Raw genomic sequence first — 14501 nt, 5'->3', positions numbered from 1 at the left:
CTTGAGTCACCCAGAAATGTATCCGTCAAAAGAACATTGTGTTACATTGGATGTCTCCATCTATGACTTCATTTGTTGTTCTACTTCTTCAACCTCCAAACATTCCATCAGTTGTTCCTGTTGGTTCTTCATCGAGCTAAAATGACTAAGATATTCATCTGCATGAGCAACAGATGAGCTCATTTGCAAAGTGTGTCTCAGTGTCCGTCTACGCTCCAGGACAGTCCAAAACACCAAACAAACAAATCAATGCCAGTCGACAGTAGGTATGCACAAGAGTGTGCATCAGACTTCAGAAGACACAGAGTATCCCTGTGACAAGGAGCCGGAGGAGAACAGGGGCAGGTTATTGCTTGGCAAACGCCAGAATTTGATTTCTCAACTTTTAATGTGGGGCCTGTTCAGGCCGGGGGAGAGTGAGAACAGGAATTTGGTCTTACTCTCTGTTGGTTAAGCAGCTGTTTCTCTGGAGGTCCGGACTGAGCAACAGAGAGAGAGAGAAAGAAGAAAAGGGAGAAAGTGAGTGAGACAGAGAAGAAACGGAGTGGCTGTGTAACAGGAGGCTTGTTCCGTTCTGAATCAGATCGCTTTATAGCGACGCAGGGGGTGAGTGGTTCCAGGCAGCAGACAATGGGCCAACAGGATCAATATTGACATTCTCCTTAGTGATAGCTGAGTTGGCTGGATGAGGTCAGGGACTGGACCTTTGTACTAGCCAGCCAGCATTAGTGGTCACGGCTGGGGGACACTTACTGTAACCTTGGCCTTTCAGCATAATGGAGGGTCTGAGCGTGCCCAGGAGAGGTCCCTCCCCTTTATGGGCCAGATTACCGTAAGAGAACTCAGTCCTCCAGTGGCCCGATTCAAACACAGATCATTACATTGTCAAAACAGCTACCAGACCACGTTGGCACGCGCGAAGGCCAGCTTGTGTGGCAAAAAGCGTCTCGAAGTGCCAGTTGTTGAGCGCAGCAGCCGTGGGAGATGAGGCGAACACAAGAAAAAACGTAAGTGGAGCCCTTTTGGACAAGTGACCATTTATTAGCTCTTATTCCAACAGCACTTACAATTAGACAGATTCACTGGCAAGTCCTGCATGCTCGGCAAACACACACAAACACTGGGTACAATCTCTCAAGAGTTATGGCAAGAGGTGCCACCGCAAAATAATAAAACACTCCGGCAAATTCCATGTCGTTGCTTTGCTGAAACAACAACTCAATTGTTGTTCACCTAAAGTGGTCAATTAATCCAAGGCAAACTCATAAAAGAGGAAAGGATGTGGGTTGTCCAGGTAGTCTGATCCAACTGGCTGAGAGTCAGGGCTACTAGGGATGCCACCGCATACCCCTCCCCAGCGTGGTCGAGGAAGAGGAGCGTAGGCGAGGGACAAAGTGAAGGAGGGACGGCAGAGGAGACACACGAGGAGGAAAGGAAACTCCCAAGGAAAGACGAGAGAAAGAAAGAAAAGGTGCAGAGGTACTGTTGTCAAAGAGGAGGGGTAAAAGGAGAAGGAGGTGGAACAGGAAGGGTGGGGGGAGGAAGAAGAGGAGGTCATCTGAGGTGATGGTGATGCTGTACGATGGGCTGGTTTCATGAACGATGGAGCCGGGCCACTCCCCTCCTTCCTGCGTTTCTGTTCTGGCTCGAGTTACTGGACCGAAGCCTCACAAACACACACACAAGTCTCCCACACACATGCTCCTTCTTCTGTACACTTGTGACTCTTTCTTACAGAAATAGAAGTGACATCACAACAGTGGCGTGCATCAATACACGTTGCTCCCAATGAAACACCCACGCCACACCATACGAGCACAGAGTTCACGGTCAGGGGGCTGCCTCACAGTCCGAACCACTCCGTGACCCCTCCTCTCCTGGGGTCGAGTTTCTGCCTCTGCTTCTCGTTCTCCATGAACTGCTCCTGCAGCTCGTCCATGGAGCCCTCTGACGCCACCCGCTCCTTTTCTGGGAAGATGTTCGGGAAGGTGAACGTCTGTTCCTGGGCCTGGGAGGCAAAAAAAAAAAGAGAAAAATGAGCAAAGGAACCACCATTTTCCTACCTAATAATGAGAGGAATTTGTTGTTTATTTTCTATTTCAAATCATTTCAAAACGCGTCAAACTGCATTTTCCTTAAACTATTTCCTTTTCTTTGCGGAAGAGAAGTGAGATACAGATTTGGAATTCAGGACACTGTTTCTCCCTCGATATCCCTATTTCCAGTTATACGCTGACTTTCTCTCTGGCATTCAATTTCTCCAACTCTCCCCCACATTTAATCTCTCATCTCTCTCCATTTCTCTGGTCTTGATTTATTCAGGGGGAAAGGATGGTATCCATTATTTATTCCATACCAACCCATCTCTGGCCATGGCTAATGCATCACTGGCCTAACCGTAGTCTGTGTCAGGCCGCCGTAGATTACAGTACAGAGCGCACACACACACACACACACACAGGTCAGTGGGTGCAGGCATGCACACATACCCTTAGCCTATCCCTCTCAGCCTCTCCCATGGACACCTGGGAGCAAGAATTCACTGTTATCAGTCTCAACTGGAGGCAAAGCATTGCCGACCTTAAATGACTCAACTTTTGATGATGAAACTGCACTTACATGTGCCATTTTTATCACTCTTTAGATTTTGAGCAAATGATTACGGTACTAACGTGGTAGTTTACACTAAACAGCAGCTTCCACTTCATGGTGACAAATGTCATAATGTGAGTCATACACTTCTGAATTCATTCAAAAGGGGCCTACCCTCATAAAATGAATTGCTTCCATGAACACAATTGTCAATCAACTGTTCAGTTTAAATATGTGAAATATTTTGTTTAGGGTCAGTGTGTGTGGGCGTGAAGGAATGGTCTGGCTCTGATGTGAATGTTACTTTGTCTGCCTCCAACCCCCAAAATACCAAGAAAAACATGCACATAATTACCACATAGCATGGTTTAATTCCCAAAGGAGGAGAGAACATGAAGCTCCCTCAGCCAAAGAAACAGAACGGAGCTGGCTACTCCAAAACATGCTCGACTGACACAACCTACAGCAGGAGTCTCAGGGATCCTTATTGTACTTGTGCATGTATACATGCGTGTTCTCAAGTGCATATTTGCATGCGTTTTGTAATGTTACGACCAGGTCAGAACATTATAACATCTTTATAAAGCTAAATAACAGACAAGATAAATAAGGGAATGGATGCTTGTTGGCTGGATATACGCAGGTTAGAGCTTTATAATGCACACAAGTGATGAGATACTCCATACTTCAAACAAGACTGACAAGCACCGAATGGAGGCTGCACCAAATTTGGTTTAGGTATAAAGGTCATAGTTTCCCAGAATTTCTTCTCCGATTTTTAGAAGCAGCAGACTGGTTTTAAACTCGCTCACTTTTAAACTCCAACTTAAAATCACTCTTTAGTCTTATGTCTCCATGCATCCAACGAGTGTAGTTTGCTGCAGCCAGAGAACACTGATAACGGGAAGCTTCATGTGAAACGCATAACATATAACATGCTTCAGATAACAGGAAGTGAAGAGTTAAATGGGGAGGAAATGCAAATGAGCATAATAATAAAATCGACAATAAACTGTTAAACTACCTAATGTTCATGCTGCAAAGGGTATTTTTAATTCAAACTCCCCTCTAGATTTTGAATAGTTCCTGTCCATTTAAGACAATGATAAATAAAACAACAAAATAAAAATAGTTGAGAGGCTGCAGTCCACCTTCCACCGCATTTCTTAGTCACTTACTAATCCTAATTGGAGGTTTTCAGTGAAAACAATACACCCTGGAGGGAGAGACTGGCTGGGTCTTAGCCTGCAAAGACTGCAGAAAGGTTGTGAAAAATGACTATTTTGGTACGATACTTTAGACAGACCTGAATTCATGTTACTCTCTAAAACCTGGCCATTACTGTCTAAACTCTCTGATACCAGCTTTGAGGAGCAGCTGCAGCCAAACACGCACCACCTTCAATCAAAAGAAAAAACACTGTTCTTGTGTTCCTGTCTTGCGGTAACGCCTGTATTGCAAACTACAGGAGGTTTTTCCAGTGAGCGCAGTAATGCAGGAAGAGAGACAAGAGTGCAGACCCAGTGAGGAGGCACAGGCCAGAGGGCTGCCAAACACCAGCGATGCACCTGGAAACCGAACGCCCCTGCCAAGGCCCTTTGTGTCTCTCTGCACTCGCACACACCGTCATCGAGGAACACATAATCCAGAAAACAAACACTGCACCGGGCCAAGGGACGCTTGCTGCAGGAGTACGAGGAGCGGGGAGATGGTAGCAGCAGGGGAAACAGATCGGGGTCAGCGATGCGCGGGACGTGACTGGAGAGGAGGAAGAGGAAAGGATCTACCGAAGCACTATAAACAGCAGACCTGGCAACGGGGGGGAAACAACGAAACCAGTGAGCCAACTTCACCCAATTTCAACCAAACCTTGTCGCATGACAGTTCCCAGTTATACGGCGTAGCGCTGGACACCTCGTGTATACACATGGCGAAGATTGATATCGGCCTCAGTGAGCGGTGATTCACAAAAAACAACAAAGAGATTGAAGATTGAGATTGAAATCAACAAAGCGCCGAGACTCGTTAAACAAGTCTTATTGTTGGCAGCAGGCCGCACCCTGTGTGTGTGTGTGTGTGTGTGTGTGTGTGTGTGTGTGTGTGTGTGTGTGTGTGTGTGTCAAGCGTCTGCTGGACACATTTCCGCAGTGAGAGAAAGTGCCGGCAGAGTGCATTCTTATTTTTGTTTGAAATATATACATCGCACCAAAGCAGAGGCAAAGCCAATGACCCCTCGGTCTCCGAGCCAAAACGCTCTTTCCTGTGTCTGTGTGAGAGGGGGGGGGGGGTTTGTGTATGAGTGCATATTGAGTGATTTATGGAGAAGACCGAGGGCTTTGGCCAAAAAGGACAAAAGTGGAGAAAAACAGTCACGCCATCGTCTTCACCGTGCTCCCAATTGAATCAAGCTGCCATCCAGGAATTTGGGGACCGCTGTCGGACTTTGAACCAGTTGATTGGGGACATCTGTCAATTCGGGGGCAACGATCGGTGTCCCCGTGTTGTTTATACAGCAGCTACATTCAGAAAGTGGCTTGCGTCTTAATTGGTATGCATTTGCTCACTTATAGTTGGGGGAAGCCTCTACGGTGCAAGCGAAATTCAGTGCAATGTCCCTAAATTAACCCTGCTTTTGTGTATGTGTGTGTTCCATGTGGAGTCATACACAAGCACTAAGTTATCCTGTTTGCAGCCCCAGAGGGAAAAGGGGTAAAGAGCAGAGTGAAAAGAGAGAAGACCGGGCGAGAGGTGGAAAGAGACTCACAAAGGACAACTGTCTTCTATCTGAATCATTGCTTCTGATCTGTAACAAACTAAGCATACAGTTGTGAGTCAAACACAGCCGTGGGGGACTTCTATTCATAAAAGAAGAAGAAAAACAACAGAAGAATGTTGAAAGAATGGACGAATGTGTCCGGTAACCTTGGAATGCATGTGAAATCAATACGAGGGAAATGTGAAGGGGGCGACTCTTTTGTTGTTCATCAGCTTGGGTTTAAGTATGGAATATGAAAGCCATAGTTGTTCTGGCTTGATGTGTTAAAATGCCTTTGATGAAAACGGGAAGGTGCCGGTTCACGTGCTTTTCCGACCTGGAGCTGAATCCTGAGGACACAAAAGGCTGATTCAACCTGCTGCTCCGTGAGTTAAAATATACAGGACATGACTGGACGGGACCGGGACCAGACATCGCCACGTGACGGATGTATTACAAATTAGCATTTAAATGCCTCTGAATGGGCTGCACAGTAAGCACGGAGTAAGAACTATGCTACAAATCTGAACATAAAAAACAAAACAAAAAGGAGGCTTTCAAAGATGATTACTCAACCCCATTGTAGCAAGTTTGGACCTAATATTTGAATATCCTCAATCCACAGGACAGCTTCCATGGCATCAGATTTGATGTCCTCTGGAATGGAAAAAGTTTGAAGCAACATTTTGTTACTTAAGAGACTGTTATACAGACGTAAACCTACCTATGGTGACTTCTATTCGGATAATCTATTCAACGTAAAAAAATGAATCCATCAGAAAAAAAACATTCTAACGACTCTTTTACGAGCCTTTTATTTTGTGCTCTCTCGAAACCTTGAGCACCTAGAGTTATTGTGGGGCGTAATAAGATGGGACTGAGGCGTCGGGGCCAAGTGCTCCGACTTCTTGGATGACCACACTTGATCGAGGAGCTCTCAATGTGGTCGCAGAGACTGAAAAGGCTTCAAGTGTTCTGAGAATACGAGACTGTCAGACAAACTACATATCCCTTTTATTGATGGACAATCCAGAAGGCATCTGAGGACAGTGCCATTCACAAAGCAGTCAGTAAAAATCAACCAGATGTTGGTGGGGCCGCGAGGGCACGGCCAAATCTGGACCGCACACTGAAACAGCGAGGTGTTGACGACGCGGTGAGAAATCTCATGAGGCCGTGGCTCATGGCAGCTGCGGTGGGGTAAACCGTGGCGAAGCTCGGAGACATCTTGGGGGGGGGGGGGGGAGAGAGTGTGTGTGTGTGTGCGTGCGTGCGTGCGTGTGTGGTGGTGAAAAAGAGACCGAGAGGTGTTCACATTGTGGTAGAATCTATTATGACCGCAACACGGTAGGCAAACCTTGCAGACTACAGAGGGACAGACCACACGTTGAGGTTACCAGGATTAGAGCTGAGGGCAACCCCCTGCTGAGAGTGTGTGTGTGTGTGTGTGAACAAACCCTATTTAACTAGGGAAATGTTGACTGCAGCACGCATATCATGCACTTTTTCAGCAACTCATGCAGTTGTACACATCGACATCAGAAGCTGTGAGTTGCTCATTAAAAGAGACACCATTTTCCTACTGTTGGCCAGTAACCAGCTCCACTTGACCAGTTGGAGGTGGTTACGCGCCTCAAATCCACCAGAGGGTAGAGCATTTACTACACTCTTTCCTAACAGGCCTGAGGAGTCCAGACCGCGGATTTTAAAAAGGTGTGATCACACCTTTGAGAGCCTGTTTTCTTTGGTCTTAACCACAGATGAAAATGTTGTGCATTTTTCTTTTCGGTTCATTTAAGTTCACACTGCCCAATTACAAGTGAACCGGGGCTTGCAAATGAAAGTCAGATGGACTCACAAGTAGCTTGTTTATAGGACAGAGTTTTGGCAACCTGTCATCCTACAAGATTACAGATTTTGGCAGCCAAGGAGCAAGGGGGGGGGGGGGAACTACTTTGATTCCAGTTCCTTTAGGTTTAACTACGCATTTGGAACTTATCTGCACTTTTTGACATAATTTAGCATCTCTGGTCTTCATACCAGATAAGAAGGAAATGGCTGACAGTGATCAGTACAGGCTGTGGTTTGCCCTTGGTTCACTTTGTTATGCTAGCCTTTCCAAGCATGAGTAACTGCTGGCTATCCGATATCAACATCCGTCTCCTTGTACCCATAAAATCATAGGAAAAAATGCCCAAACAATGGACATGTTCATGAGAATGTTTTTGGGGCTGTTTCTTGTAGTTAGTTCACATCTTCTCTGTTCTAACAAACTGTACCTCAGTTGACTTGGAAGTGGACCTACGAGGTTTGCTTTGAATTATACTGATGAGATGAACAAACCAACAGAGCGTTTCCCAATAATTCTCTATGTTTGGGGATGTGTGGAAGCTCAGACTCTTGTGTATACTAACAAACACACAGTATTAACTCCCTATCTGAAAGGCTAAAAGACAGAAAGATATCAGTCCACTCCAACACAGTCCAACTGTTGATCTTAGGTTAGACCTGCTGAGAATCCTGTGCTCATATTGTTGATCGCTACATTTTAGTTTCTTAGCCTAATATTGCAAAAAAATCTGGTTGCTTTTCTATCTGCAATCACTGAGAAATGAATAGTCTGAGCAAACTGGGAGAGGCAGGAAAGACGATGGAAGAGGGCAGAAGAGAAGAGATGATGACTAGTCTGATGACTGTAAACAGCTCCCTCTGCCAGGCCCCTGGGTGGGCCACACATTCACTCTCACTTTATCTCATTGACACACACACAATACTCTTCCCTATTGTCCCTCCGTCCAGACCTCCTCAATGGGAAGACGTAACAGGATACAATGAAAGAAATGTTAAAAAGTCTGGTGAAGAAGTCAAACCGTTGAGATCAGTCGACAGCCTGAAAGGCATTTAGCAAAATAACAGCTGAGAGAAAGGACAAATCATCCCCGTCTGTAAAAGACAGATAAGTGGCAGAGAGAGTAGACCGCTAACCAATAGCATCCTGCCGTGGGTTTGTTCGGGGTCAGGACCCCGGTCCTCCCTCCAATTACAAGGACATCTCCTCCACAGCCAAATAACTTGGTCAGCTTTGGCTTGCAGCAGTGTTCGTTTCAGTGTGTCTCCATGTCATTCACATGAATGGCCTTTGGTCCACATGAGGGAGACAGACAATATTTGACAATCTACATGTGCCTGCCGTGTGATTCTCGAGTCAGCATTGATATATAAAAAGAATAAAAAGAAATAGCAATTTTGTTTGTAGATGCATTTTTGATAACCAAATTGCATTTTCTGTGGCTGCTTCACAATAAAAAGTAGTGTTTTGCAAGTTAAATGCTTTTACTGTGAAGTAGCGGCGGTAAGATGCTCGGTTTGCATTGGCATCTACTCAATACAGCTTTGCTTCGATGTTAAGATTCCAACAGTAAACTAGTCTGTTATCAACGACACATTAGCAACCCTTTGCTAAGTCTTGCCCTCATACGCAGACTGGCCAATCGTAGCGTAGCTTTGGTCAGCTCTGACCAGGGACCAGCAAATATCCGGCTTTGCTCCTTCGACTCTCATTCAATCATTTCAGGTTTTATTCATTTTCAGGCTGGTTTTGTGGATTGTGAATGAACTCTGGACCTGGAGAAGTTGGAAGGAGGTATACATTCCTAAAATATTATGTATTAGAGTACGTTAGCACTCTGAATGTGGTTCAATTAAAGGCAGCAGCAAAGGGCGAAGCACTCGACTCGCCAGCAGCCACCTCGCGTTACAAACGGGTCTTCTGCACCCAGCAGAGTTCTGGTCATAGGTAGCTCTATTCTGAGAAACGTGAAGTTAGCTAAACCAGAGGCTACAGTTACATGTATACCCGGGGCCAGAGCAGGCGACATTGAGTCCTACCTGAAAGTACTGGCTAAAGATAACCGTAAATACAGTAAGATTGTTATTCACGTCGGCGGGAATGACAGCCGGCTCTCTGAGCTCACTAAAGTAAATGTGGAATCTGTGTGTTCATACGCAAAAGCCATGTCGGACTCCGTAGTTTTCTCTGGCCCCCTCCCGAATCTGACCAATGATGAAATGTTTAGCCGCATGTCATCGTTCCACCGCTGGCTGTCTTGGTGGTGCCCAGCAAACAATGTGGGCTTCGTAGATAACTGGGACACTTTCTGGGGAAAACCTGGTTTGCTGAGGAGGGACGGCATTCATCCTACTTTGGATGGAGCAGATCTCATCTCTGCAAATCTGACCCAGTTTCTGTATGGACCTGGTACATGACAACCCAGAGATCAGACCAGGAAGCAGAGTTGCAGTCTCACACACTCCTCTGAGCTTCCATTAGAGCAGTTACTCACGCAAAACCACATAGAGACTGTGTCTGCCCCACAGCCACTTAAATTAATTAAATCAAAAACAAACGATCGAGGAGTTAAACAAAATAACTTAATCCAAGTTAAAACTACCGCAACAGTACAACAAAATAGGATAATTAAATGTGGACTCTTAAATATCAGATCTTTGTCATCTAAAGCTGTACTCGTAAATGAGCTAATATCAGATAATCATATTGACTTATTTTGTCTTACTGAAACCTGGCTGAGTAATGATGAATATGTCAGCCTAAATGAATCAACTCCTCCAAGTCATATCAATACTCACATTCCTCGAGGCGTCGGCCGAGGAGGTGGAGTAGCAGCCATCTTTGACTCTAGCCTATTATTAACCCCTAAACCTAAACTACAACTCATTTGAAAGCTTGGTTCTTAGTCTTTCACACCCAACCTGGAAAATAATACAGCCAGTTATATTTGTTATAGTGTACCGGGCCCCAGGTCCGTATTCGGAATTTTTATCAGAATTTTCTCAGTTTTTATCAAGTCTAGTCCTTAAAACAGATAAAGTAATTATTGTAGGTGACTTTAATATTCATGTGGATGTCGAGAACAATAGCCTCAGTACTGCATTTATCTCATTGTTAGATTCGATTGGTTTCTGTCAGAATGTACAGAAAGCCACTCACTCGACCTGGTTCTGATTTATGGCATTAACATAGAAGATTTAATAGTCTATCCACAGAACCCTCTTCTGTCGGATCATTATCTAATAACCTTTGAATTCTTACTAACGGAGTGTACACCGTTAAGCAAGAGTTACTACACTAGATGTCTATCTGATGGTGCCGTAGCTCAATTTAAAGAAGCGATTCCGTCTGTATTTAACTCGATACCATGCTTCAATATAACAGAGGACTCCTGTGCTAACTTTAGTCCTACCCAGATTGATCATCTTGTCGACAGTGCTACAAGCTCACTGAGAAGGACACTAGACTCTATTGCTCCTTTAAAAAAGAAGTTAGTAAAACGAAGGAGGTTCGCTCCATGGTGTTGGGGTCTGATTATATGGCTTCAACATGTGCTGTGGGACAAAGAGTCAGGCCTTCCCTTTTGCAAGCAACGGTTTCATCCTGATTGTGGTTTGATGAGCACCAAACCTCCTCTGAAGGAATTTCACATTAGGGTGTAAATTTCCTCCCCCCCAAAAACTATGGGTTCCTGAAGTCACCTGAATGCACCGCTGCAATCTCATTGGCCGAGAGCCAAGACAGCACCAGGACCCCTGTGGTTCAGCCACTGTTCTACAAAACTACCTGTAGCCCCCACCTCAATGCTTTTCCACCAATCCCTCCAGGGTAGAAGGAGGCACGCAGCAACGTTGTTCCTCCTTTTAACCAAAATCCTAGGTTTCAGTTATATTCGCTGGCCGAATTCACCAAACTGTCTATTTTATCTTTGTTCGCATCCACAAAGCGAACCCTTTGAATCCTGCAGAAGTGGAGAAGCCAGACTTCTTCAGAACGAGAGGCAGAGAGCTTCCACTCCCCACCAAGCGCCTCGTCTGCTCCGGCCATAAGGACGCGAAACTCCCTTATCCAGACGACAGCGATTCTCTCCTACCGAGAGAAACACGGCTTCCGACGCCGCAGGCTGAACCCACCGAAGCCCAGGAGAAACCCCCCAGAAGACTCCCCTCAATCACCACGATTGAATCGTAGCCGTAAGGCAAAATGGAGTCTGGGCAGAGTTAGAGAGAGTTCATTTGTGTTTATTTTATCTTGTTTACGTGCTTAAAGTACTGTTCATTTTTATAACGAGGTGTATGCTTAATAATCGCCGACACTAACTATCGCTGAGATCGTTGGGAGTTTGTGTCGAAGTAGCGTGGATTCCATGCTACTGTGATCTGTGCTGAGCGAGCCGCCTAGTGAGATCGAAGCTGCGTCTCATCAGTTCAGGAGGTCAGAACCGCCGGCTGAGGCAAAGAGTCGCTGTTCTCTCCCCTGGCTGAGAGAGCAATCTTCCGTACTCCTGCGCGGCGCAGAGGATTGTAATCGCTTGTTTTATTTCATTTTGTTTGGGTTCCTTTCCCTTTTACTAACTCACACACACATATAGCTTTGAGCTAATCTAGCTACGTGCTGAACAGCTGCTACCACATGTAGACGCCGGGTCTCCTTGTTGGCTATCCACCATTTTGGGTCTCACGCATGAGAGACGTCACCACGTCCCCACGTCACATGTCACTGAGCTGTTCCCTCGCTCCCCCCCCCTTGCTCACACACACACACACCCCCCCCCACAAGAATTTAGTTTCTTAGATGCTGACAACCCAAACATGCTCCTTTACGTTCCCAACAATGGTATAAAGCAAACATCGCGAAAACTTGAAAGAACATGGCGTTCCACTAACTTGGAAGAATCTCGGTTACTCTGGCGAGACAGTCTTAAGACATATAAGAAGGCCCTCCGTAATGCCAGAGCAGCTTATTACTCATCGTTAATAGAGAAAAATAAGAACAACCCCAGGTTCCTCTTCAGCACTGTAGCCAGGCTGACAGAGTCACAGCTCTGTTGTGCAGAGTATCCCTATAGACCTCAGTAGCAATGACTTCATGAACTTCTTTAATGATAAGATTATAATTATTAGAGAGAACATTAATAATCTCCTGCCCTCGACCAATCTTTCCACAAATAGAGTAACCTTACCTTAAAAATTATTTTTTAAACTGAGCCAAAGAGGTGTCCCCACATACATAGTGAGAATTCTGGCTTACTGGTATGCGCACCAGAGTATGCAAGTAAAATGGGGTAAAAGTGTGTCAGCCCCATTTGGGGTTAGCAATGGTGTCAGACAAGGGGGAATTTTGTCCCCAATTCTGTTTAATCTGTATATTGATGATCTGTCCAAGCAACTGAAAGCCTGTAATACTGGGTGCATGATTGGAAATACTCTGGTTAATCACATCATGTATGCAGATGATCTGGTGATCTTTAGTCCTTCTAGCGCTGGTCTTCAGCAGCTCCTCACTATATGTACTGTGTATGGTGTGGAACATGACATCAAATACAACGCCAGTAAGAGTGCTATCCTGATCTGTAGAACTAAAGAGGACAAATGTCTAAACTTCCCTGACTTCAAATTGTCTGACAATAATCTTGGTGTCAGTAGTGAAGTAAAATATCTTGGTCATTTTTTAACAGAACACATGACCGATGATAACGACATTTCCAGGCAATGTCATATGATGTATGCACAAGCAAACAGTCTCTCACGCAAGTTTAGTCTGTGTACAGATGGAGTGAAGATGTCTCTGTTCAGAGCATATTGTACTCCACTCTACACTGCACACTTGTGGTCAAACTACAAAAAAAAGAGTTTACAGAGACTTCAAGTAGCGTACAATGACGTGTAGTGGAGTAGTGCTAATGAAATGTTTGTGGCTGCACGAGTAAACACTTTCCAAACAGTTTTAAGAAATTTCATGTACAAATTCATCTGTAGACTGAATGACTCTGTAAATGGGATCACTTGTTTTAACCAACATAAGGTTTAGCACCACACGCTACCAGTCCCAGCTGTGGTGACATTGGTACAGCTGTCTCTTTGTAAGGCATTGCTAGGCCAATGTACTTTTATTGTTTGTGTCTGTCTTTTGATGTATCTGTCTGTATGGACCCTGAGTCTGAAATAAAGTCTATCTATCTCTCTGTCTGTAGACCGATCTCTAACCTTCCCTTCCTCTCTAAGATCCTTGAGAAAGGAGTTGCAAATCAGTTGTGTGACTTTCTGTGTAACAATAGTTTATTTGAGGATTTTCAGTCAGGATTTAGAAAGCATCATAGCACAGAGACAGCTCTGGTAAAAATAACTAATGACCTTCTAATCGCATCAGACAAAGGACTCGTCTCTGTTCTTGTCCTGTTAGACCTTAGTGCTGCGTTCGACACTATAGACCACTACATCCTGTTGCAGAGACTGGAACATTATATTGGCATCAAAGGAACAGCACTGAACTGGTTTGGATCCTATTTATCGGATAGATCTCAGTTTGTTTATGTAAACGATGAAGCCTCGATGAAGACCAACGTCAGTTATGGAGTTCCACAAGGTTCTGTGCTTGGACCAATCTTGTTCACCTTATATATGCTTCCTTTAGGCAATATGATCAGAAAACACTCTATAAACTTTCATTGTTATGCAGATGATACTCAACTATATATATCGATCAAACCAGATGAAACCAACCAGCTCACTAAACTGCAAGCGTGTCTTAAGGACATAACAACCTGGATGACCTGCAACTTCCTAATGTTAAACTCAGACAAAACTGAAGTTATTCTACTAGGCCCAGAACACCTCCGAAATCAGTTATCTAGTGATATAGTTTCTATAGATGGCATTGCACTGGCATCCAGCAGCACAGTCAAGAATCTTGGAGTTACCTTTGATCAGGATTTGTCTTTCAACTCTCAGATAAAACTTATTTCTAGGACTGCCTTTTTTCACCTACGTAATATTTCAAAAATCAGGCACATCCTATCTCAAAGCGATGCAGAGAAATTAGTTCATGCATTTGTTACCTCTAGATTAGATTACTACAATTCCTTATTTTCAGGCTGCTCCAATAAGTCTCTTAAATCTCTCCAGTTGATCCAGAATGCTGCAGCTCGTGTACTAACAAGAACTAAGAGGAGAGATCATATTACTCCTGTATTAGCTTCTCTGCACTGGCTCCCTGTAAAATCTAGAATAGAATTTAAAATCCTTTTCCTTACCTACAAAGCCCGAATTGGTCAGGCTCCATCATATCTTAAAGAGCTTATAGTAC

General features: G+C 44.6%; 1 protein-coding gene across 1 annotated transcript in view; it reads right to left on the bottom strand.

The window, feature by feature from the left end:
* Positions 1-1030: 1030 nt before the first annotated feature.
* Positions 1031-14501, bottom strand: part of mrpl23 (mitochondrial ribosomal protein L23) — a 36265-nt gene continuing 22794 nt past the window's right edge. Inside the window, exon 5 of the mRNA XM_079281123.1 lies at positions 1031-2008. Within this exon, the coding sequence (XP_079137249.1) occupies positions 1844-2008 (165 nt within the window). The 3' untranslated portion in view covers positions 1031-1843. The remainder of the gene's footprint in view (positions 2009-14501) is intronic.

The sequence above is a fragment of the Melanostigma gelatinosum genome (assembly GCF_949748355.1).
Source record: "Melanostigma gelatinosum genome assembly, chromosome: 1".
NCBI lineage: Eukaryota > Metazoa > Chordata > Actinopteri > Perciformes > Zoarcidae > Melanostigma > Melanostigma gelatinosum.
This window is presented reverse-complemented; position numbering and strand designations above follow the sequence as displayed.